Here is a 27,160-nt window from a genome sequence, read left to right as displayed (position 1 = left end):
ACTGTCTTCCAAAGTGGCCTTCTTTTTTTATTTTAAATTTTTCTGTGGTAAGTACATCTAAAATCTGTTCTCTTAGCAAATTTTCAGTATATAATACAATATTATTAACTATAATCCTCTGGCTGTTCATTAGATCTCTAAACTTATTTATACTATATAACTGCAAGTTTATACTCTTTGACCTACATTTTCCCATTTCTTCTTTCTTTCCCTTCTCCGTTCTTGGTAACTATCATCCTATTCTCTCTTTCTATGTGTTTGACTTCCTTTTTTAAAAATGTTCTACATGTAAGTGAGATCATGTATTTTTTTTTCTGTATCTGGCTTATTTCACTTAAGCATAATGTTCTTCACTTTCATCCATGTTGTTGATAATGGAAGTATCTTCTTTTTTTTTTTTAAAAGGCTGAATAACATTCCATTGTTTGTGTGCGTGTGTGTGTATGTGTGTGTGTGTGTACATTGATATGTATTCCACAGTTTATTCATTGATCCATTACTGGGCACTTATGTTGTTTCTGTATCTGGGCTATTGTGATTAATGCCACAATGAAGGTGGAGGTGCAGATCTGGTTAGTTCTTGTCTTTGTTGTTATTTCTTCTTGTGTTGTTGTGGTTTTGATTTGTGCTTCTCTGATGATTAGTAACATTGAGTACTTTTTCACAAATATGTTGGTAATTTGAATGTTTTCTTTGGAAAAATGTGTATTCAAGTCCTTTGTCCTTTTAAATTGGAATATTATTATTATTATTACTGCTATTGAGTTGCATGATTTTCTATTTTGAACACTAATCCCTTATCAGACATATTTTTGCAAATAATTTCTTTTGATTGTAAGTGACCATTTTACCTTGTTCGTTTTTCTTGTTTCTCAAGATTGTATTATAGCTGTTTAATATCTTTTGTGGTTACATACATATTTTAGAACTATTTTCTCTATTTGTATAAAAAATGCCCTTGAAATTGTTTTTTTTTATTTTTTATTTTTTATTTTGAGGTAAGGTCTCCGCCTGACACCCAGGCTGGAGTGCAGTTTTGTGATTTCAGCTCACTTCCTCTTCAACCTCCTGTGCTCAAGTGATTTTCCCACCTCAGCCCTACAAATAACTGAGACTACAGACTACAGGCATGTGCCACCACACCCAGCTAATTTATTTATTTATTGTAGGGATGGGGTCTCCATATATTGCCTAGGCTGGGCTCAAGCAATCCCCCAGCCTCAGCCTCCAAAAGTACTGGGATTAGAGGCATGAGCCACCACACCTGACCTGACATTTTAATAGAGACTGCACTGATACTAGTTTTTACTTTGTGTGTATAAACATTTGAACATCTTTTCATGAGCTTATTTGCCCTCTGTGTGTCCCCTTTGGTGAAATTTTTCTTGCGTTTGCTCACTCTTTAATTGGTGTGTTTGTTTTTACTACTGAATTCCAAGAGTTCTTTATATATCCTAGATAATAGTCCTTTGTCAGATAGTCAATTCTCAATATTTACAGTAGTATGTTCTGTAAAGTCACTGTGAATACTGAATTAGCAAATGCTGAACCACTGTTCCTGGGGGAAATACAGGGTTAGGTTCCTGTGAGCCTCTGGTCACATTTCTGCCAAACTGATCAATACATAATATTGTTTTATGTGTTTCTGTTTAAAGATACCCCACACTTAATATGTACTATTGATTCATTACCATTGATCTCAGTCAGCAGCACTATAACTCATAGCTGAGTGAAGCTCATCTAACACATATCCTTTCTCCATGGGGCACATCACAGCATTCCTGCCCTTAGGAACACTAGACAGCCCTTTAGTACAATGCCTGGGGTCCATCTCAAACAGTGGAATCACCAACAAAAAGCACAGAGTACAAAAACATGTGGGACTAAATAAATTGCAAAAGGGATACTTGTTTGTAGTATTGCTTAACCTCAGTTGGGCACCTGAGTGTCAGAAGATTCAAACTTTTTACCACTGTGTTCATGTCTGTGAATGACCACAAAGGTGCTGTGAGTGTTGCATTTGGGGCTAAAACAAATTTTATTAAGGAAACAAATTCCCAAATACAGAACACACAGATACTGAGGTCCACTGCCTGTGATTTGCAACTATTTTTTCCCACATTGTAGCTTGTATCTTAACAGTGTCTTTCACAGCACAAAAGTGTTTAGTTTTAATGAACTAAAATTTATCTGCGGGGTGCAGTGGCTCACACCTGTAATCCCAGCACTTTGGGGAGCCGAGGTGGGAGGATCATTTGAGACCAGGAGTTTGATGCCAGCCTGGGCAACATAGCAAGACCTCATCTCTCAAAATAAACAAAAAAACAAACAAAATTTATTATGTTTTTCTTTTATGGTTCATGTTTTCTGTACCAAGTCTAAAAACTCTTTGCTTAATTCTGTGTTTAGAGTATGTTTTAGGCCAAGCATGGTGGCTCACGCCTGTAATCCCAGCACTTTGGGAGGCCAAGGCAGGTGGATTGCCTGAGGTCAGGAGTTCTAGACCAGCCTGGCCAACATGGTGAAACGCCGTCGCTACTAAAAATAAAAAAATTTGCCGGGAATGGTGGTGGGTACCTGTGATCCCAGCTACTTGGGAGGCTGAGGCAGGAGAATCACTTGAACCCGGGAGGCGGAAGTTGCAGTGAGCCGAGATCGCACCACTGCACTCCAGCCTGGGTGACACAGCGAGACTCTGTCTCAAAGAAAGAAAAAATGAGTAATTTTAAAACTTTTCTCTGTTTCCTAATAGTTTTATAGTTTCATATTTTTCATTTAAGTCCACGATCTAGTTTGAGTTATTAATAGTTTCTTTATAAGATATGAAATTAAAGTTGAGGTTTGTTTGTTTGGTAGTGGCTGTTATTTTGTCTATGGATAGCCAATTGCTTCAGGACAACTTATTTTAAAAGGCGATTTCTGCTCCATTGAATTGCTTTTGCACCTTTGTGAAAATCACATGGGCATATGTATGCCCTCATTACTGCGGGGTGGTGGGTGGAGGTCCAGGATCCCCACATGGTCTCCACTTCAACTGAACAGGTGGGGTTCCCTTTGCCATCTGTTAGGGATAGAAGCCTGGCTCCCTGCTGAAGTCCTTCCCTTGGCAGGTTGGGTGGGGATGCAGTGTTTTCATGCAGTCTGGGGATGGCGGGTGTCTAGACTTCCCACTTTGCCTTTGCTGGTGTGGTGGAGGTGGGCCCACAGTGTTTTCTGTTTCTTGACTGGAGTAGACAGCTGTTGCCTAAAAGTTTTCTGTCTTGCTAGGCTGTTCTCTTCCTGATCCTTCGGCTGGAGGGAGAGGGCTTTTTTTGTATAATTTTCTTGTTGGTGGCTATTAGCTTTTCTGGCTTCTTGGCTTCTCCAGTATCCAGTCTGGGATATATGAGGCAAAAGGAAACGCAGAAGCCTCACCAGCATATCTCTCCTTGGGTCCTGAGGTTCCTAAGCTGTCTGCTTTCCTCTCCACCTTGAAGAATCTTCATTTGCTTGTTTTCTATATATGGTTAGAGTTTTTGTTGTGCTTAGTGAGAAAAATAGGGTAAAGTATGTCTGTCACTTCATCTTTCTGCAAACAGAAGTCAGAGCAGGTACTGTTAAAAAAATACTCCTTTTGGCCGGGCATGGTGGCTCACGCCTGTAATCCCAGCACTTTGGGAGGCTGAGGCAGGTGGATCATGAGGTCAGGAGTTCAAGACCAGACTGACCAACATGGTGAAACCCCGTCTCTACTAAAAATACAAAAATTAGCCAGGTGTGGTGGTGCGTGCCTCTAGTGCCAGCTACGTGGGAGGCTGAGGCAGAAGAATTGCTTGAACCCAGGAGGCGGATGTTGTAGTGAGCCGAGATCATACCACTATACGCCTGCCTGGGCGACACAACAAGATGCCATCTCTATATATGTATATTCATTTTACAGCTACAGGAACAAGTTCAGAGAAGTTATGTGATGTACTTAAAGTCACGCAGCTGGAAATGTGTCACTCATGCTGCGGCTATGAGTCCAGCGCCAGTGCCCTTTTCTCTTCATTTTTGTTCATCATTTATACATTAAAAACAAGCATGAGACTGCCAAGAGAAACATTCTATGAGTGTATGTGCAGTGCAAGGACGTCAATAGCAGGGTACTCACCCAGCTATGGGCTCAATGAGCCCCGGGAGACTGATGTGTTCATGGCCCATTTTCCTTATATTTCACTTTGGTTTATTCACATTCCATTTCACAATGGGTTTCAAATCAGTAAAAGAAGAGAACAATGATGATGCCAGAAATGTCCTCAAGTGTTTACAAGCAAAAAGTCATTAATTGCAAAGCACAGAACTTCAAAAGATGCTTCTGTACTTGTGGCAAAAGAGAGCACATTAGAGAGTTAACTGACATCAGGAGAACCTGCACATTGTCCTGAAATGGTGGAATTTGAAAATGGGAGTGCTGTGTTAAAATTAAGGAAGGTGAAATACACAGGGAAAAATGCATTTGGCAACACCCCAAGAAGAATAACTCAGCAGCTGTATTACTAAAGGAAGTGGTTTTTGTGTTGCATTATGATAGAAACTCAATTTATAGATGGATTCTCCACTGTGCGTAAATAACCTACTTTCCTATAACAATAATCTTTCTTGACTAAATGAAACCCACACCTCTTAATGAAACTGTGTCACATGACCCATCTCTTTCTTTTCTCTATTCCCACCACCTCCAGCCTTGTTCAGTCTTGTGTGATCTCAAGTGAACTCAACTTCCAATCTCCAACACTGCCCCGTCGCTTCCCTCTCCAACTCTGCTGATAAAATGCATTGCTCATTGATGCCAGGTGATCGTGCATGCTGCCAAGAAACTTCCCTGATTTCCTATGGCTTTCAGGATTAATTCTAGGTATTTTTAGGAGTCAACATTAAGAAGCCTGATCTTCAGCAGCCTGTCCTCTTCTCTTTTCTTAGGTATTACCAGATCCGAGTGACCTTGAAGGTGTCTTCAAGGATCCCCCACAGACTGAGTGCCTCCATCACTGGGCAGACAGGTGAGCAGAAGAATGGCAATGGGGCACTTGCCCCCAATGGCGAACCTCCCTTTGTCACTGCTCGCCAGGGCACAGCAGAGTGCAAGGCACGTAGACGTATTCAGTCCATCTGTGGTGAATGTTGGATGAGCGAATTTTGAAAATGGAAACCAACAGTTGGAGGTGGCCATATGTGTACACTGTGGCAAGGGGAACCTGGCTTAAGAAAAATACACTTTCCCAGGAACAGCCAGTATTTGGAGATAAACTGGCTGTGGAGGGTTGGTTAAAGTCAAGTCAGGGAGGACACTGGTAGGAAATGACATCCAGCAGGTGGGTAGAGAAGCCTGTTAAAGGGAACCTGGGAATCAACTAGCTACAGAGGACTGAGTGAGTAGGTAGTGTTGGTGGCACTTTCCATACACCGTGAGGGGTCCGAGAGCAGTGCTCCCAGCTTGAGGAGAAGGATTGCCAAGGACAACTCAGATCCTGATCTTGAGAAGGCTGGAGTACAAAGTGGGTAACCAGGGCTCTGAGCAGGTAGTCTATCACAGAGTGTTGAGTCAGAAGAGAACTTACCGTGTCAGAAATAAAGACAGACATAATATTAACTAGTAGAGCTATTAGGAGTTTGCGTTAGTAAATTTGGGAGGACAGTGTAGACTAGCTAGACCTTAAGAAGAAGGAGAGGCTGAGTGTGGTGGCTCATGCCTGTAATCCCAGCACTTTGGGAGGCCGAGGTGGGCAGATCACCTGAGGTCAGGAGTTTGAGACCAGCCTGGTCAACAAGGCGAAACCCTGCCTATACTAAAAATACAAAAAAATAGCCAGGCATGGTGGTGGGTGCCTGTAATCCCAGTACCCAGGAGGCTGAGGCAGGAGAATTGCTTAAACCTGGGAAGCGGAGGTTACAGTGAGCCAAGATTGTACCACTGCACTGCACTCCAGCCTGGGTGACAGAGTGGGGCTCCAAAAAAAAAAAAAAAAAAAGGAGAAAGACTTAAAGGTAGGGTAGAGGGTAGGAAGCATTAAAGTAAACAGACAGAGCTGTGCAAAATCTGTTTAATTATAAAGTACGAGTAGCCAAGAATGTTGTAGAAATCCAGTTCAGTAGAGCTAAGAGTACTGGTCATAGCTACACTTGATATAATTCATTTGGAATTTGCAATGTGTTATGGTGAGAGGAATCACATGCAATTGAATACCCACAAGTCAGGAATGTAGATGTGGTGGTCTGCTTAAATTTACCATGGAAGACATCTGGAGGGGGACCTGGTTTCCCAGGCCACATGATAGAACATGAGAAGAGGCCTGTGGTTTCAGAGCAATAGGATAACTCAAGTCTGTGATCTACAAAAGGAAAGACATTGATGGCCACTGGCTTCTCCCTTGCCTCTGAGCAGAGTAAAGCATTAAATAACAGTCAAGTTGCCATATTTCCAAGGTGTTCCTCCTCTTTCCCTCCACCCCTCTCTCCTGGGAAGGAATCAGGCATCTGATAAGTAGGCCACCCATTCTTCTAGGTCCAGTGTAGATCCAGAGTGATTTAAGAATCCAGTAGTTCCCTCCTTTCCTATCATCCTGTGCTTCACCCCTTCCCCACCCTACTTCCAACAGAAGAAGGTCCATGATGTCCACAGAGAGAGCAGGAGATTTGGACCCTGCCCTGCGTGAACCAGTGTCCATATGTGTGCATTGGATAATAACATATCTGTGACCCCAGATGTGTTACTAGCAGCTTGAACTTTAGTTTCCTGAAATATGAGGATAAAAATGCATTCTTCATAGATATTTGTCTTAGAAATTATAAATAAAAAGGACACTTTCTATTTCATAGAGGTTATAAATATACATATGTCAGAACAAGAACTAGCACAAGGTAAGTAGCCAGTTAGTCCTACCTGTGGTCATATCATCAGGGGTTTGAGGGACCCGATCTCAGGGTCAAGGTAAAAGCCTGGGAGAGAGACCTAGAAGTGAAACAGAAATAACACCACAGCTGACCTGATGAAAGCCATCCCCAGGCTCCTGTCAAGGACTCTGCTTCTTCCTTGTGACTGTGGACAACAGGAGCTTGGGTCCTGTCACCGAACGAGCCATCTTTTGGAGCTGGCAGGCCCCAGCTGTGACGACCAGAGGGCTGCAGTATGCTCAGTGGTTGGCAGAGCCCAGCGAGTAATGGGGGAAGAGAAGGGCTTGAGATAGTGCTGCACAGAGACAAAGAAAATAAAAAAAAACTATTTTCTTTTCTAGTATAGTTTAACAGAAGAATAATTATGATGAAGTTGGTATGCCTTGAGCTTTATAGTAACACACGGTTTAGAACAGAATACTAACACAGTGGCCAGCAATAATTTACAATGAGATTGTGCCCGAGGTGAGGGATGTGCAGAATTTGTATTTCTTCTTCAAGGTGAATTTCCCAATTATACTATTTTTGGTTAGAGACCGCTGCATTATGAAGCACTCCAAAACCTGTGACTTTTAACAATGGCTTATTCTTTTATAATGTTTTGAGTTAGCCAGCCTAGGCTGGGGACATTTATGCACTACCTTCAGCTGAGATCTCAGCTGAGGATGGAGCAGCCAAGATGCCTTCACTCATCTGTGTCTGACCCCTTGGTTGGAGTGGCTGTACCAGATAAGGGACAGCTGGGCTTCTGTCTCCAGCTGGGTGATCAGACTTCTTACATGATAGCTGAGTTCCTCAGAGAGAAAATGAAGAAGATTCCAGGCCACTTAAGGGCTTGATGGAGACTGACCCCAGGGTTGCTTCCTCCACAGTTCATTGTTCAGGGCAGGTGACAAGGCCAGCCCCAGGGGAACGGAAATAGACTCTCGCCGTTCATTGGAAGCACCGTCTGCATGTACAGTGATGGGAGGAAACTCTGGCAGTCCTATTTCTGGCCAACTATCCAAACATATTTTCCATTATCTGTATGCATTTCTGAGGGGAAAAAAGAAAAATATATCTTTAGGCAAAAAAAATATAACATTGGAAGAGAACCAGGAGGAGTGAAAACATTTGGATTTTAATGATGTCTTTGATACTCAGTACTTGAATGATCTTGTTGGAATAAATGATTTCATTTGGCTGTTTTGTTCCATGTATCTCTTTTTTTTTTTTTTTTTTTTAACCACAATGGGGATAGTCATACCTTTTGCCTAGGGTTTCAGAGAGGATTTGAGAGCATGATGGCAAAGCCCCTAGCATACCGCTTGATACAAAATGGGAAAAATAAAATGCAGCTGTTATTATTAATCTTATCAGTTACTAAAAACTCTTACTATGCATTCAAGGGAAGCTTGCAGATAGAGCCAACAGAAGTGTTCCTAAGGCAAAGGTGATGAAAGGATGTTTAAACAGGGTGATTTGATGTAAGTGAGACAGAGGGCCCTCATAGCATGGGTGAAGGGGTGCTGTATTAGTCCGTTTTCATGCTGCTGATAGAGACATACCCAAGACTGGGCAATTTACATAATAAAAAGGTTTAATTGGACTTATAGTTCTGCATGGGTGGGGAAACCTCAGAATCACCAGGGAAGGTGAGAAGGAACACATCACGTCTTACATGGATGGCAGCAGGCAAAGAGAGACAGAGTTTGTATAGGAGAACTCCTCTTTTTAATGCTGTCAGATCTCATGAGACTTATTCACTATCACAGTAACAAAATGGGAAATACTTGTCTCCATGATTCAATTACCTCCCACTGGGTCCCTCCCACAACATGTGGGAATTCAAGATGAGATTTGGGTGGGGACATAGCAAAACCATGTCAGGTGCCAAGGTTAAACAGGAGGGATGTTGCTGAACATTCAGTGTGAAGGTAAGATGGGAAGATGGACATTGATGGACGATAAGAGAGTGGGATACAGGAATGGCTGGGACAACCAGCTCAGGACCAAGACTGTGACCAGCAGCATTTGCTAATCTGTGTGTCCACAATGGCCGTAAAGAATGATACAGCCTGTGGCCAGGTGCGGTGGCTCACACCTGTAACCCCAGCACTTTGGGAGGCCGAGGCAGGCAGATCATCTGAGGTCAGGAGTTCAGGACCAGCCTGGCCAACATGGCAGAACTCCATCTCTACTAAAAATACAAAAATTTAGCCAGGAATGGTGGCACATGCCTGTAGTCCCGGCTACTCAGGGGGACTAAGACAGGAGAATTGCTTGAACCTGGGAGGCGGAGGTTGCAGTGAGCAGAGATCATGCCACTGCTCTCCAGCCTGGGCAACAGAGTGAGACTCTGTCTCAAAAAAAAAAAAAAAAAATGATAGACTGTGATAGGCTTTTTGTATTGTTGCTGCATTCTTGTGGACCCTTAGAGAGAAGAGGTCTAAACATTCAAGGGAAAGCTGGGTTGTACAGTCTCATCTGATAGTTTCTTTTTCTTTCTTCCTTTTTTTTTTTTTCTTCGAGACGGAGTCTCACTCAGTCTCCCAGTCTCCCAGGCTGGAGTGTAGTGGTGTGATCTCAGCTCACTGCAACCTCCGCCTTTCCGGTTCAAACGATTCTCCTGCCTCAGCCTCCCGAGTGGCTGGGATTACAGGTGTGTGCCACCATGCCTGGCTAATTTTCATATTTTTAGTAGAGATGGGGTTTTACCATGTTGGCCAGGCTGGTCTTGTACTCCTGACCTCAAGTGATCCACCCGCCTCGGCCTCCCAAAGTGCTGGTATTACAGGCGTGAGCCACCATGCCTGGCCTCATCTAATAGTTTCTAAGAGGAGGCCTGCCAATAGGATGTGGCTTGCCAACAGCTAGTTAAGCAGATAGAACAGAACATAAATTTTTCTTAGTAAAAGTGTGATGGGGATTTTCAGAAACTTCATTGTGTGTCTCAGTACTCAAATTGAATGCTACTTTCACTGTTCTTTGTAGTAGTCAGAAGACATAACATACACAAACATACATGCATATGTATACATATACATGCGTGTGTATATATAATTTCATGTGGTCTTCCTATACATATAAATGTCTATACATATAAATATATAAATGTATATATATGTGTGTATGTACAATTGATTTGGTCTATCTTATTTCTAACATACTTATTATACTTGTCAGTGAAGCGTATGACATTTGGATAGAAACTGATATTTATCTGAGTTCAACAAATTTTTCAGATGCCTCCTACAAGCCAGAAAGTGTACTATGCCCTGAGAAATACAAAGATGAATGATAATTAATTGAATGTGAGAGTTCAGGTATTCCAGGAAGATAAAACAGACATAAGACATTTTAAAATGTAATTATGCTTTCTTCAAAGGCTTGCTTATGTTTTGCGGGTCTCAGATTTGTTTTTTTCTTTTGAGTTCAGGGTTACAAAGTAATTGGTATGTCCATGTCTGTGTGAACAGATGTTAAATATACTTAGCCTTGGCTCTTTTCTTCCGCCAAAATGTTGCTATTTAATAGATTCTGCAGTCTCTTCCTACCTAGAGATGTTATTTTTTTCCCTTAGGGGGCTGATCAGTTGAATCATACTTGGGAGAGGGGTCTGTTCAAGTCGAGTGAGACTGCAGTAAATGATTAGGCACAAAACAGGCATCTGCTAGTCATTGCTCATCAAAGCAAGAGAAAAGATAGCACAGTAAATTGTGGAAACATATAAAAATTGCCATGATTAGTTTTCGTAATGTTTTGAGAGGTAATTTCCATTTCCATTAAGTAGAAGCATTTAAGAGTTTTACCATGTAGAGGGCGGGGGACAGACATTTATTCTTCAAATGAATCAATCTAATTTCTTTTCAGGGTCCATTAAAGCACCTAAATATCAAATATGTCTGTTTTCATGGAGAATTCTAAGCAGGTAAAACACCGCAGCCCCCAGGCTCTAAGTACCAGCCTGGGGCCACAGAAGATCCTACCCAGGGCCGGCAGGGTGGCCGGCAGGGTGTGTGGCAGAGTGGGCTTCCTGATTAAGCGAAGCACTTAAAAGGGGCTCTTCCATCTTTTTGGCTTCCAGGCAGGTAACATTAGTCAACTCAGAAACGCCAAGCCCAGAGGCCCTTTCCTTCCACTCCGAGCAGGCCAGGAATCTGCTCTGCCAGGGGCATGGGTGACCACCCCACTTCCTTTGGGCCAAGCCAGCATTGTCACTGTATCCTTTGTCCTTGAGATTGTGCCATGATACCTGCTGGCCAACTAGGGCCCTCCTTCAGGAGCTTCCATCAATCTCCGTGCAGTCATGTGCCTTGACTCATCTCAGCTCCTGTTTTTGCAGTTCCTTCAACTTTGAATGCCTACCCCTTCCTTTTTCTTTCTTTCCCGCCTCTCCTCCCAATGGACTTATAGAAAGAATGCATGCAGCCTTCAGTGACCAGGTGGTCTAAGGGCAGTCTCCTGCCCCTGTCAGAATTAATAGTTACTCAACTGAACGTCCTTCGCACAAGCTATAGGCATGCAGCACGTAGCCCCTTCCACACCCCACCTGCATTTCTGTGCTGCTTCTACCCTATTTTAATGTGTTTCCAGTCTCCAGAATCTGGGGCTTCCCTGTGGAGGACCACTCCCAGACAACAGGAGGCATTTTGTCCAATAATTAAACTTTCCTGGGAGTTTGAATCCCATCATCCCCCATCCTCACCCCAACCCTTGTTGTGAACAAATGGCTACTAACACAGGGTCATGGAAACCCAGCTCCCTTTTCTCAGGATGGGAGGTAAGGCTCACTCCCAAGGTGCCTGACAATCAGGCTGAAGCGCCCTTCTCAGGACCTCTGAAATGTACCCAGGCCTGTCTTCCTCTCTTTTCCTATCCTTCTTCTCCACTCCCCATCCGGGTCTCACTGATGGCACACCCATCGTAAGTTATTTGATAACACATCGTTGTCTGCTGCCTTAGCATCTGTGTCCAGAAGCTGCTAGAAATAGTATAGCAATTAGGAAGTAGGGTTTGAAGTTGGCCAAACCTGAGTCCACCCAGGTTCTTGTGACCCTGAACCAGTAGCTTCTGTGCCACTCTTTAGCTCTCTATAAATGGGAATAGCGATGATAGGAATGACCCTGTAGAAATGTTTGAAGGATCAATGCAGGTAACATATGTGGGTACTTGATAGATTTCCTGTCCTGTTGGGAGCCCACATATGCATGGATTCTCATGCACAGGTGCACGCACCAGGACACCACAGCCTTGCACCGTGCCCTGCCACATCTGGCGGGAATAATCTCTTAGAAATCACATTTATTGTGATTTCCTTTTTTTTTAATTGGGATTAGCACAGTGGCTACTTCTTTATTTTTTTATTTTACTTTAAGTTCTGGGATACATGTGTGGAACGTGCAGGTTTGTTACATAGGCGTACATGGGCCATGGTGGTTTGCTGCACCTACCAACCCATCTCCAGGTTTTAAGCCCCGCATACATTAGGTATTTATCCTAATGCTCTCCCTCCACTTGCCCCCTGCCCCCTGACAGGCCCCGGTGTGTGATGTTCCCCTCCCTGTGTCCATGTGTTCTCATTGTTCAACTCCCACTTATGAGTGACAGCATGTAGTGTTTGGTTTTCTGTTCCTGTTTTAGTTTTCTGAGAATGATGGCTTCCAGCTTCATCCATGATCCTGCAACGGACATGAACTCATTCTTTTTTATGGCTGCATAATATTCCATGGTGTATATGTGCCTCATTTTCTTTATCCAGTCTATCATTGATGTGCATTTGGGTTGGTTCCAAGTCTTTGCTATTGTAAATAGTGCCGTGATAAACATACATGTGCATGTGTCTTCATAGTAGAATGATTTATAATCCTTTGGGTATGTACCCAGTAATGAGATTGCTGGGTCAAATGGTATTTCTGGTTCTAGATCGTTGAGGAATTGCCACACTGTCTTCCACAATGGTTGAACTAATTTACACTCCTACCAACAGTGTAAAAGCGTTCCTATTTCTCCACAACCTCTCCAGCATCTGTTGTTTCCTGACTTTTTAATAATCGCCATTCTAACTGGCGTGTGTTGTGATTTCTGTTAAGATACTTACCCAGCACAGAATTCTACTTTTGAAAGTTTGCTGTGTATGAGGCACTGTTGACAGTGAGCTTGGTGGCTGGTGCTACTTTCATGGGGCCCAAAGACCAGGGTGTGGACAGAGAGATTGTGTGGCAATTACAACGTGAGTGATATGGGCTTGGGAGGGGAGGCCCCAGGGACTCAGGGCTCAGGGCGACCTCCTTGGCAAGGTGCCCTCTTTTGTGAGGCACACCTGACTTCTGGTGTCCTGATTTCTGGTGCAGGTCATCAAGGCAAATCTTCATCTGCTCAGAAATGAGGAGGGTTCCCCTAGCAGATCTTTATGACTTTGGCTCACTTGGAGTCAACAGCCCTGCCCTGCATTTGTTCCCTAGTGGATAAGGCTCCAGGGTCCCCTGGTTAACTTAACTACCTTCTTCTTGCTCAGGCAGTGGCATTAACAGCTGCTGCATGGGAAACTTCACCCAGTACAATGAGTTTTAAGCAAACAAACCTAAGGATGAGGGACAAGTGGAGGGCCCCTGAAGCATGCATCCAGAGATGTAGCACAAGGCTTCAGAGTGGCTTGCCTTGTGAGTGGAAGAGAGAACAACCTCTGTCTCTAGAGTACCGCTTACACAGATTGTAGAATCAGAAGCCTGGGCCCGCACTCACACTGGATGACCTCAGACTCCTCACTCACCTCCCTGGAATTCATTTTTCTTCTCTGTGAAATGGGAATAATAATAATAATAATAATAACACTTCTTTCATGTGGTTTTTGTGAGAATTAAAAATGTCACACTGAAAAGGGAGTCTGACATGATGAACCCTCATCAACACTGGCTATTTTAGTTTTATAACAGAAGGTTGGGGAAGTTGCATGGACTGGAATGTTAGTCCTGATGGAGTTTTACTTGTTCTAAGTTTCTTGAGGGCCTCCTGTGTGCCAGGCACTGGTCCAGAGCTCTCTCTGAACCCTGAGATGCCCAGCTGCGATGTTGTCTTCCACAGCACAGAACTTTTCTTGTACCGAAGGTTTCAAGTAGGGGTTCAGCATGGTATGAGACCATGCACAATGAAAAGGGCGTTATAAAATTGTATGCATCTATTTGGAGTCATCCAGGTCTTTTTAACATGAGAAAGCTTTTTTGTTCTTTTGATACTTAGAGATATAAGTTAATCTTTCATGAGGAAGGTGATGCTAAGATGCACACTCCAAGTTGCTGGCACCATGTTGCTTTCTTCAATGCTGGCCGCTGGTGCCTAGCAGAGGGCCTGGGGCAGAGTAGGCATCTCATGCATGTTTGTTGAATGAGTGGATGAAAAGCCACATCTGAAGACAGAGCTTGGAGCAAAGAACAAAAGGAAGTGGAAAGCTGAATTTCATGCAGTTAGAAAAAAAAAGAAAATCGAGCTCTTGAAGGCTAGGCAAAATAGGCTGCTTTGGAAGAAAGAATATCAGTGGAAAACCATGCTGTTTGGAGTTCTCATAGTCATTAAATTGTTACTTAAAGAAAAAAATCCTGATTATTTGGAGAAAACAAAGTAACCAATAGAGACAAGACAACCGCTTTCTGTTTTGGTCAGAAGGTTTCTGGTAGACTAAGAATGAAGTATGATGCCTGGCATTTGAGTTATCCTCATGGAAAATATTTAGGATCAGTGTGGGGAGAACTGTTCTGTACCGCCTCAAACCACAGCACGTGGGTCCACATCGCATAGCCCAGAGTTCCTCAATGTGTGGCCCAAGGTCCTGACTCACAGAATCCCATGGGCATTTGCTAAGGTCAGTTTCTTGACCCTGACTCCCAGATCTCCTAAGTCAAACTTTAAAAGTAAAATGAGGCCGGGCTCAGGGGCTCATGCCTTAATCCCAGCACTTTGGGAGGCCGAGGTGGGCAGATCCCAAAGTCAAGAGATCGAGACCATCCTGGACAAAATGGTGAAACCCCGCCCCTACTAAAAATACAAAAAATTAGCTGGGCGTGTTGGTGCATGCCTGTAGTCCCAGCTACTCGGGAGGCTGAGGCAGGAGAATCGCTTGAACCTGGAGGGTGGAGGTTAAAGTGAACTGAGATAGTGCCACTGCACTCTAGCCTGGCAACAGAGCGAGACTCAGTCTCTAAAAAAAAAAAAAGTGACATAAAATGGCACGGGGAGAAAATATTGAAGGGGAAATTCACATGGGGCTGCACAAGATAAATTCTTTGCTCTCCTAGAACCTTGGAATTCTAAAATTGTAGCTAATAGGTTGATACTAATGATGGATAATTACATGATTTAGTCTTTTCTCCTTGGTAGCTTCACAGTTATAAGAAGAAATTCTGTAGTCTTAATGCTTTAAATGTGAAAGCCACATCTTTGCGGACCTTTGCAGCAGAGGACTTTGATTCTTGACCTGCTCACAGATGCATTTTCATCGGGTGCTTGTGGAAAGCACTGTAATCGTGAAAAGAAATAGATTTTATTTCTGAGCTAGGGAGGCTGTTAGGCAAATGGAATAGTGGTTGCCATAAACGGCAGGAGGGCAGTCTCCAGGCTCTGATGAATATATACCTTGGCTAGGCCACAGGCTGGTTTTTAACCATGAGTATTAACTTGTGGATTTTTTTTTTAAATTATTTCCAAGGAACACACAGTGGGAGGGACACGGGTATCAGGACCTCTGAAATGCGAAATGAGAAAGGGGAGTGTTCTCAGGGAACAGTCCTGCTGCTCACAGAGATTCCATACACCCCACACTGGTTCCCTTAGAGCCATTTCAAAAATAGTGCCTGTAATCCCAGCTACTCGGGAGGCTGAAGCACAAGAATCACTTGAACCCAGGATGTGGAGGCTGCGGTGAGCTGAGATCTTGCCACCGCACTCCAGCCTGGGCGATAGAGCGAGAATCTGTCTCAAATAAATAAATAAATACATACATACATACATACATACATACATACATACCACTCTCACTTTTGGTGATCCCACTTCCTAGCGATTATATTAAAATATACCAATTTTAATTATATTAAAATTTCCCACAAATGAATCAGATAAATATGTATCATTTTTCTACAACACGTGTTTTCAAAATTAGTTACCTCCTGATAACTAACTCTTTATTCATAAGCATTTGTGATTTTTCTGCATACTCAAGAAATGTTACAAAGTAAGAAAATCTACCTACAAGGTCTCTTCAAATGCACTGACATTTTCATAAAGACTCATGGGACCAATGGACTATCATTTTGAGGAAATTCAATGAAGCATTAGTAATTTTGACTCTGCAGCTTAATTTTTGTATTTGGATCGTGTGTGTGTGTGTGTGTGTGTGTGTATGTGTATGTATACATGCATGTGTATCTCAACCATTCCCTAAGCCACTGGACAGCTTGCAGACTCCAGGTAGCCTGCCTTTGGCAGCCAAGGCAAACACAAATAAAATGGTGAGGCCTGGTGAGTGGGTGTCAGTTTTGGTGGAGTTGGGTCCACCTCTGCTGGGCTCATTGTGTTTGGTTGGAGGGGGTTCATCTGCATAATAAAAACATGAAATTTTCTCTTTCCTCATTTAAGAATTACTTTTCATGATAGTGGATGAATTAGGCCTTCTTTGATAGGCAACAGATAGTCAAGGATTATTAGGAGGTAACTAATTTTGAAAATGCATGTTATAGAAAATAATACATATTGATTAAATTGGGTATATTTTAATATAATTGCTAGGAAGTGGGATCATCAAAACTTAGAGTGTTTATTTTATTTATTTATTTATTTATTTATTTATTTATTTATTTATTTTGAGTCTGAATCTCACTCTATCGCCCAGGCTGGAGTGCAGTGGCAAGATCTCGGCTCACTGCAACCTCCACATCCCGGGTTCAAGTGATTCTTGTGTCTCAGCCTCCTGAGTAGCTAGGATTACAGGTGCCGTTTTTGAAATGGCTCTAAGGGACCCAGTGTGAGGTGTATAGAATCTCTGTGAGCAGGACTGTTACCCTGAGAACACTCCCCTTTCTCATTTTGCATTTCAGAGGTCCTGATACCCCTGTCCTTCCCGTTGTGTGTTCCTTGGGAATAATTTTTTTAAAATCCACAAGTTAATACTCATAGTTAAAAACAAGCCTGTGGCCTAGCCAAGGTATAATAAGAGGTGGGTTCAGGGTTCTAACTCAGTATGGCTTGTCACTACTATATTATCGTATCCTGTAAACCATGGGAAAAGAAATCCAAACTTCTTAGCAAGTCCTGGTTCACTTGGGGTCATCTCATCGCTGAGTTCCTCTTACACTCATCTTCTATCCCTCTTCCCTGTCACTCTTATTCATTCTTGAATGCACCAACTTCATTCCCAATTCAGAGCTTCTAAACTTGGGTATGTGTTTGTCTGGCACTTGGTGATTTCTCTCCCAACCTTTGTCTAGCTTGTTTCCTTAATTAATTCAGGTCTTTGCTCAAATGTCACCTTCTGAGAGAGGAATTCTTGCTCAGTTTTTTCTTTGAATAGATTGTCTGTTTCACTTGTTGATATGCAAGTCCTTACTCTTTTTTTCCTTAGGTGACTTCAGTTAATTTATTATATATGGGCTTAGTTATTTTTCATCTGCATCTCCTCTTGAATTTAATAATAATGTTACTTTCAGCAGATCACTACTACTGAGTGGTGTTTACATGCCAGGAGTTATTTGTAATATTTCGTATGTATGCTGTACTTAACTCATCACATCTTCCCTATATGATAAGTTATATGAATAGGTCCCTGTTTTGCAGAAGGGGAAATTTAGGCATAGAGAAACCCACTGACTTGCCCAAGGCTCCCCAAGTATTAAGTCGTGGAGGCAGGATTCAAGTCCAGATGGTCCAGCTCCTGGGTCTGGACAAGTGTTGTTTGTTCCCTTCTGTGCCCGTAGTGTTGGAAACAGGACCTGTGGCAAGCATCTGCTGAAGGAGGGAATCAGCTTTGTTGATAAATGGCCCTGCCATGCAGCTGGCCCAGCAAGATGGACCTGAGCTTCATCCTGAACCCCTTATCCACCCTCACTTCTGCCTCTAATCAAAATTTTAAGTCCTATCCATCAGAGCTGTCTCTTCCTTCTCAGATGTTCAGCTTCCCCTTGTGCCTCTGGCACTGCCGGATGCAGAACCAGATTCCTTCCTTTGCTCAGCATCCTCACTAGCCGCCTTCTCTTCATGCTCCCAGCTCTCACTGGACGTTCACACTGATGCAGCAGTGACAAGATTAGACTTTTAGGGGTCTCTCAGACAGTGTTCCACGGACTGGCCTCTAGGTTAACTACACACATGTTATTTCAATTGCTTTTCTTAAATATGTTACCTGTTTCAAAAAATGCAATGCATGAAATGTTTCTTATTATTTTAGTAAATATGTATACAGTGAAGACCTATTTTAGGAATATAACTTCTAGTGTCTTTATTCAAATCCTGGCTCCACCTCTAAAATGGTGAGACTTTGGGCAAGTGCCCGGTGCCTCAGTTTCTACATATGAGCATGGTAGCAGGAGTAGACCCTGTCTCGCGGGGTCATGTTGCAGATTTACTTAGGTCATGCAAGCCCTTGTCACGGAATTAATATTCAAATGGCAGTGGCTCTGCCCCTCCTTCTCACCATCATCGACTCGTGCTATATTTCTTAACTGTTTTTGTGCAGACTTCCTTTCTTTCCATATTTCAACTCTGTGGCATTAAGGGAGTGACTTAGCAGATGCATATGTCTGATCACATGACATGATGCAAGCAGACATGCCCCTCCATAGCACCTATACTTGGGGGGCCCAGATGCCAGGCCTGGCTGGGTCACATCCGCTCAGCACAGAGTTGTGCAATGACATGAGAACAGATGGCATCCCAGGTCATGACAAATTGGGCTATGTGTGATTTCATTGCTTAGCCTGAGCTCCCCATACCTCTCATTTGGCTTTAGTATTCATGAGGAAGAGAGTGTGAACGTTTGCTAGATAAGCAACGGGACTTTGAAACAGTAATTGATCCCAAATTTTTATTAAAAAAAAATCAATTTTAGGGTTTTTGAGTAATAGCAAGAGAAATAGTTACCATGGGGGGTAAAAATGAAGAGCAGAACCAAAGATTTTGAAAAGGGATGGGATGAATCAAATATATATCACACAAAATACCTATGTACAAACAATGATGCTTGTAGATGTTAGATATACTATATCTTATGCTGTCAGAAAAATAAAGAACTGCTTATCTAAGGCTCCATAGCTCTTGATTTCTAACTTGCGTGTCAACCAGAATAGCTTCATGGTTTCATTGATTATCTTCAGCAAATGCTACCCATTTGGACTATATAAACTAAATTATTTTCATAAAATTATGTTTTTCTGTTTTACAGATTAGACTTCCATGTAAGATTGAGTTGCAGGGCTGGGAAAGAAGGAGCTCCATTGCCTAAAAATAATTCAATATAATAAAATGCATAAACGGCCCAGCACCGGGGACTCAGCTGGTTCGTTGGAAGATCTGAACTGATGTTAATTCATGTGGCGTCACCAGCAGATACACAGAGGTTAAAGCCAGACGTGAGGATAAGTTTGAAGGTGGAGATTCTGTGAAATTTGAAAGGAAGCCAGCCGAGGCCTTCTGAGGCCATGTGAACATTCAGGGGTGGGCAGATAAAAACAGGTTGATGAGGATGCCTGAGGAAGAATAGCCAGAGAATTAAGAGAAAAAGACAAGAACCAGAGAGGACTTCAAAGAAGTCTCAGTCCACAGTGAAAAAAGCTATAGAGAGGCATTTGATATAGACTAAAAAGCATTCATTAGCAGCAAATATCTGAGCCTTATTTTCAAGGTCTCTGAAATACAACTTTTGAAATCATCCCGGATGCATGCCTTCACTCAGGCTGGGCTGCTTTCTGTTCCTTCAGGTAGAGGCTGTCTTTGCTTCTTCTGTGACACCTGACAAATGTGCTTTTGCCCCTCAATTTTTATATTTATTTCCTACCAGATCATCAAATTCTGCAGCTCAATTTTCCACTCCCACTTACACAAAGCCTTTTATCTTCCAGGCAGGAATAATCTTGCTTTAAAAGACATAATCTTTCCTTAATATTTCATCTGAACATTCCTTATGATGCTTTCTGCTTCCTAACCATGGGTTTGTGCAGACCATAGATGGGCCATCTCTGCTAATGTACACTGAGAAGACAGGATGCTTGCATGTGTCTCCCTCTGTCTCCCCTCTGCTTTGCCTCCTTACGCCTTCATTTCCTTCAGAACTCTGCCCACAGGCTACTCCCCGCAGGAAGTGCCCCTTGGCCTGGCTGACAGGCACCTCTGTTTTGCGGCAATCAGGACTTTAAGTATGCGTGTATTTGTGTAAAAAATATCCAATTCCTCCCTTGGCCCCTGCAGATTCAAACTCAGTGAAGTCAGGGACTATGTTTTATTCTTCTCTCTTCCCAACACAGGATCCAGTATCCAAAGCCTGGTATTCATCAAGGCCAGCACCCATATTCTGTAGATAAGGAGACGTTGGCTGTCTACAAAGTTGTAGCACAAAAGAGTCAATGTCAAAGTCACCAAGAGAACCAGCATGATGGGTTCCCAGACCAGTGCCTTTGCTAGCAGGTTAGATAGTTCCTTTCTCCCTTTTGCACAGATGGAGGAATCTGTCCCTCGGTTGGAGTCTTTGTGAGCTAGACGTCAGCCCTTCTTGTGCTTGTGCATTGAGGAGCCTGGGCTAGGGATTCCTAACCAAAAAAGAAAAAACCAGCAAGGATGGTATTGAAATTTGAATCAGGAATGTGTGAGGAATTATCTCTCATGACCCAGCTCTTCTATGTGGCCAGTTTACCTTCGTTGAGAACAGACCCTGAAGATTGTTGCCTTGAAGTATTTGACTATGAACCAGAGGAAATAGACTTATATGGGAAATACGGCAGAGTTTTAGGGCCAAAGGAATTTAAAGATTAAATGGGAAACTTGCAGATGCAGAGTCATGAGATGAATTGATTAAGGTCACTAGTCAATAGCAAAGCTGGTATTCTGACTCAGGAACATGAAATCTAAAGACACTTTCACCTTAAACAGGTTTCTTTTTTTGTTTCATCATGAGAAAGAACTTCTGTTTCTTTGTAGTTTGAATGGTCAGGAATTTATTTAAGATCCCAGAGATAATTTTTCAATTAATATCTTTTTAATTTTATTGATTATAAATATGTTGCTATTTCATTAATTATGTTAAGAGCTAAACCTTTTAAATTACCTCAGAGTTTTCCATTTAATGCATGTGGTGTGATTTCTTTAACCATTCTCCTTATATTGAATATGATTTCAATGTCATTTCTTATGAATGAGGATGTGGACAGCTTTTTGGTTTGTTTTGTTTTTCTAGCTTTATTGAGGTATAATTGACAAATAAAAATTGCATGTTTTTAAGATCTACCACTTTTTAATTGTATTTTAATTTTATTTAAGTAGCTTTTGGGGTACAGGTGGTTTTTGATTATATGGATGAATTGTAAAGTGGTGAAGTCTGAGATTTTACCACACCCATCACCCAAGTATTGTACGTGGTACGCAACGTGCAATTTTTTATCTTTCGCCCCTTTCCACTCTCCTCTTTCTGAGTCTCCAAAGTCCATTATACCACTCTGCATACCTTTCCATACCTACAGCCTAGCTCCCACTTAAAGAACATATGGTATTTGGTTTTCCATTCCTGAGTTACTTCACTTAGAATAATGGCCTCCAACTCCACCTAAGTTATTGCAAAATACATCATTTTATTCTTTTTATGGCTGAGTAGTATTCCATGTTGTGGATATAGCATATTTTCTTTACCTACTCATTGGTTGATGGACACTTAGGTTGGTTCCATATCTTTGCAATTGTAAATTGTGCTGCAATAAACATATGCATGCAGGTACATTTTTGAATATAATGACTTCTTTCTCTTTGAGTGGATACCCACCACTGGGATTGCTGGGTCAAACAGTAGGCCTACTTTTAGTTCTTTAAGAAATCTCCATACTGTTTTCCATAGAGTTTGTACTAATTTACATTTCCACCAGCAGTGTATAAGCATTTCCTTTTCACCATATCCATGCCAACATCTACTGTTTTTTGACTTTTTAATAATATTCATTCTTGCAGGGGTAAGGTGGTATCTCATTGTAGTTTTAATTTGCATTTCCCTGATGATTAGTTACGTTGAGCATTTTTGCATATGTTCATTGGCCATTTGTGTATCTTCTTTTGAGAAATGTCTGTTCCTGTCGTTTGCCCACTTTTTGATGGGATTATTTTTTCTCTTGCTAATTTGTTTGAGCTCTTTGTAGATTCTGGATATTAGTCCTTTGTCAAATGCAGAGTTTGCAAATATTTTCTCCCATTCTGTAAGTTGTCTGTTTACTTTGATGGCTATTTATTTTGTTGTACAGAAGCTTTTTAGCTTAATTAGGACTCATCTATTTATCTTTGTTTTTGTAACATTTGTGTTTGGGTTCTTTGTCATAAAGTCTTTGCATAGGCCAATGTCCAGAAGAGTTTTTCCTAGGTTGTTTTCAAGAATTGTTCTGATTTCAGGACTTAGATTTAAGTCTTTGACTCATCTTGGGTTGATTTTTTTATAAGGTGAGAGATGAGGATTGGTCCATTTTCATTCTTCTACCTGTGGCTATCCAGTTTTCCCATCATCAATTATTAATTAGGATGTTTTTCCCCAATTTATTTTTTGTAGGCTTTGCTGAAGATCAGTTTGTTGTAAATTTGGCTTTATTTCTGAGTTCTCTATTCTTTTCTACTAGTCTATGTGTCTACTTTTATAGCAGTACCATCCTGATTTGGAACTATAGACTTGTAGTATAATTTGAAGTCAGGTAATGTGATTCCTCTAGATTTGTTCTTTATGCTTAGGATAGCTTTGGCTATTCAGGTTCTTTTTTGGTTCCACATGAATTTTAGGATTGTTTTTTCTAATTCTGTGAAAGATGATGTTGGTATTTTGATAGGAATAACATTGAATCTGTAGATTGCTCTGGGCAGTTTCAAATGGTCATTTTCAAGTACTGAAATGGTCATTTTCACGATATTGAGTTTTCCAATCCATGACATGAGACGTGTTTCCCTTTGTTAAGGTCTGCAATGTGATGATTTGATATATGTATGTATTGTAAAGTAATTACCACCGCACTGGCTATTTGGACTCTTTTATGAATTTTATATGAACTCAATATGAATTTTAAAACAATTTTTCTAGTTCTTTGAAGAATATCAATGGTAGTTTTAATAGGAATAGCATTTAATCTATAAATGGTTTTGGCCAGTATGGCCATTTTAATGATATTGATTCTTCCTATCCATAAGCATGGAATGTTTTTCCCTTTGTTTGTGTTCTTTTTGCACAAGATTGCTTTGGCTTTTTGAGGTCTTTTGTGGTTTCATATGAAATTTAGTTTTTTTTTTTCTATTTATGTGAAAAATACTGAAATTTTGACAGGGCTTACATCAAATCTATAGGTTGCTTTAAATGGCATGGACATTTTAACAATATTAATTCTTTTAATCCATGAACATGAGCTGTCTTTACATGTATCTGTGCCCTTTTCAGTTTCTTTCATTAGTGTCTTATATTTTCAGTGTATAGATCATTTACTGCCTTGATTAAATTTGTCTCTAAGTATTTTATTGTTTTTGTAGCGACTATACATGGGATTGCTTTATTGATTTCTTTCTGAGGTATTTGTTGTTAGCATACAGAAACACAACTGATTTTTTAATGTTGATTTTGTATCCTTCATCTTTACTAAATTTTTTTATTCATCCTAACAGTTTTGTGATGGAATTTTTCGGCTTCTCTATATATAAGATCATGTCATCTGCCAACAGAAACAAACTTTACCTCTTCCTTTAAAATACGGAGGCCCTTTTCCTCTTGTTTAATTTCTTTGGCTAAGCCTTTCCGTACTGTGTTCAACTGAAGTGGTAATAATGGACACCCTTGTTTTGTTCCTGATCTTAGAGGAAAAGCTTTCAGCTTTTCACCATTGAGTATGATGTTAGCTGTAGGCTTGAAATATACGGTCTTTATTCTTTCTTCTATACCTAATTTGTTGAGAATTTTTATCATGAAAGGATGTCGAATTTTGTCAAATGCTTTTTTGCATCTATTGAGATGATATGGTTTTTGTCTTTCATTCTGTTGATATACTGTATTATATTTACAGATGTTCATGTGTTAAACATCCTTGCATCTGAGTAGATTCTACTTAATTATGGCATATGATCCTTTTAATGTGCTGTTGAATTAGGCTTGCTAGTATTTTGATCAAAATATTTGCATCTATGTTCATCATATATATTGATCCATATATTTTTTTCTTGGATGGCCTTATCTTGTTTTGGTATCTAGGTAATGCTGGCCTCAAAAAATGAGTTTGGGAGTGTTACCTCCTATTCTATTTTTTTGGAAGCGTTTGAGAAGGATCGACATTCATTCTTGTATAAATGCTTGTGTGATGGACATCTTATGCCTAAGTTCTGCCAGTGTCTTTGTCTCTTGCCTTAGAAATATCTTCCATTAGTCAAATGCCTGGTCAATAAATATGCTTATAGGTGACTTTTGAGGTTCCAGTCTTTCACTAAGACATGCTATTCTATTAGTCTAAATATAGCTACCTTGATCCAGCCAGTTTTCAGTCAACCTGTTTGTTCAGATTCAGGCTATTGTCAGCTAGCTCTGCATGTGGTGTTTTTGAAAAGTTTCAAAGAGCTGGTAGTAGATATTTGATAAATTTTTCAGATCCCAAGAACATACGGCAGGGTACGGAGATGGAGAAAGTCCCCTTCCAGGTCCCTGAGCCTCCTAGTCACTCATCTATGGCAGGCAGCATGACATAGTGAGAACTGGGCAGGAATTAGAGGCAGGAGAGGCTCAATCTCCATGGCTGATCGTGTATGTTTGCTCCCTTGCCTGGATTTTGGGCTTCATGAGAAGAAGGGTTAGCAGGATCTTAAATAAGTCAATCAAAATGTCTCAGCTGCAGTCTCCTCATCTCATGCGAACACCAGCTTCCTAAATCCGTGTTAGCAGCAACATCTTCCTCCCACTTTTGCTTTCCCAACCCACCCCAATACCCTTGCAACCAAATCCCTGCACTAAGTTTCTCTCTGCTCGAAATATCTAGAGCAGTTTCTGCTCCCCTAACCCAACACTGCTACAATGAGAAAATAAGCCATCAGGAGTAAAAATCAAAATAAAAAAGTTACAACAGAATCAAATTGGATTTTTCAAAACCAAGTTTTTATTACTCAAGTGGGGTCTTTCCTCATGAAATCAAGAGAAAATAACAATAATTCAAGCAAACAAAACACACACACATGCACACAAACCCTAACGTTTCAGGAAGAAAAAAGGCAAAAGTTAAAGATAGACACATTGAGACCACTAAGTTCTTATTTTAAATAAATAAAATCTGGGCATTCATTGCTCTAAAGGGACTGAGAAGTGACATGGCCAAGGCATGGATTCAACCTTCTTTGTATCGTTTCACTTCTGATTGAAATCCAGCTCACCCTCCCAGGCTTCATGAATACCCCTCTTCAGAATCACTGAGTCCTTGCTCCTCTAACAGATACCTCCGACCACACCTTCACTTCCTTAGCTCTGCATTCCCTGCCAAGGGTGGGCAGGCTCAGAAGTTCAAGCATCCTTACCCAGCTTGTAAGGGGAGCTCGGTGATGATTCATGATGTGGACCCCCCATGCAAAGCTCTGTTGAGCACTCACTGAGAGGCAACCCTCTGTTTTTAAATGCTCATCTCAAGGCTCTGGAGAATGTCTTCCTGACACAGTGTTTTTAGGCTCCACATTTGGCCTGGCATGATTTGACAACTACGTTTCCTGTTTGTGATGTTCTCGCTTTGATATAGTTGATAATCTGTCATGTCACAGGCAACTCTGATGGTGCCACTGGGTGTGTTGCCACTTGAGTATTGGATGCGCCTTAATCACTAAATGAGATAAAAATGAAAACAAGCAACAGCAACAAAAGTCCCTTTTACTTGCACTCAGCAAAGGCATCCAACTCCCAGGATGATCGGGATGGACAGGAATATGGGTGACAACGTAATGTGCTGGTGGCTTTAGGGGGCTCAGCCTCCTAGATAAGATATAACTAGGGCAAAAGAGAAATGCAACCACAGATTCCAAAAGTAGGTCTATAAACAGAGGTCTTAATGGTGTGTTAGTAAACAGTGCTGAGGAGTTAGTTGAAGTATACTCAGGATGACTCTGAAAAAAATGCAAGTTTCCTCCTTGCCCTAAGCAGGTCTCCTGGGAAGATACCACCAAGCTAGAACCACTTCTGAGAAATGTCCAGGGCCACAGCTTTGGGGCTAAAGCAGATAGAAGTAGAGTGAGGGAGTGCAAGCCCCAGCAGAGCTCAGTGAATGAGTTTATTGATTGAGTAACTGAACAATTCATTTGTCACTGCATCAGTCCCTCAGTCAGTAAAGATTCTTCCTTCAACAACTCCGAGGGGCAAAGATGAGGCAGAGAATAAAAAGAATAGTCTCCATTATTCAGAGATTGTGATTCCTATTGGGTGAGCATACATGGCAATTGTAAACTCACACATCCTGACGGCAGAGGCTTGAACAACCTGTCTGCAATAATCTCTCTCTTTTATTTTACAAAAAGGAAAACAGAGGTTTCCATCTACAGAGAAACTGGACCTGTGGCCAAGGAAATGAAGATAAAATGTCCAGAGGAAAACCGGGCTGACAGTGGGTAATGAGAGACTTGTCAGGGAGGTGTGGAGAAAGCAGAAAAGCAAATGCTTTGTGTTTTCAGATGAAACTGGCTGGGCAGGACCCTGTTTTAGGCAGACTTCCAGCCTGCATAGGCAAGCATTGTAATCAGGACATCTGTGTATACTGCAGACCTACTGGGTGTACTTAACATTTCCAGGCACTGCTCCAAAGTGCTGCAAGTCAGATAATCTTTAATGCATGCTCTAGAACATTTTTAAGGATATTTTATTAATGGGTGGTTTGTTTTTGAGGAATTTTATCTTTTTCTTTCTCCTTAAAAGAAAATTATCTTCTTAAAAGAAAAATACTTTGATCTGCCTGTATTCTTTCTTCATCATAAATTATTTTGATTATCAAAATGGACCTGGCTGACAAGGCTTCTCCAGCCCAGCACTGCCTGTCTCTTTGGCGTCAGCTCA

General features: G+C 41.4%; 1 protein-coding gene across 9 annotated transcripts in view; it reads left to right on the top strand.

The window, feature by feature from the left end:
• Nucleotides 1-27,160, top strand: part of FAM135B (family with sequence similarity 135 member B) — a 362,884-nt gene that overhangs the window by 178,704 nt on the left and 157,020 nt on the right. For all 9 annotated transcript variants that reach the window (XR_010141340.1, XR_010141341.1, XR_010141342.1 and 6 more), the window contains one exon: nt 4,942-5,021. Coding sequence is in view for 5 of the 9 variants with exons in the window: in XM_024251153.3 (XP_024106921.2) it covers nt 4,942-5,021 (80 nt within the window). In the remaining 4 variants the exon portion in view is untranslated. The remainder of the gene's footprint in view (nt 1-4,941; nt 5,022-27,160) is intronic.

Source organism: Pongo abelii, chromosome 7, assembly GCF_028885655.2.
Source record: "Pongo abelii isolate AG06213 chromosome 7, NHGRI_mPonAbe1-v2.0_pri, whole genome shotgun sequence".
Taxonomy (NCBI): Eukaryota; Metazoa; Chordata; class Mammalia; order Primates; family Hominidae; genus Pongo; species Pongo abelii.
Note: the sequence above shows the minus strand (reverse complement) of the source record. Positions and strands in the feature narration are given on the sequence as shown.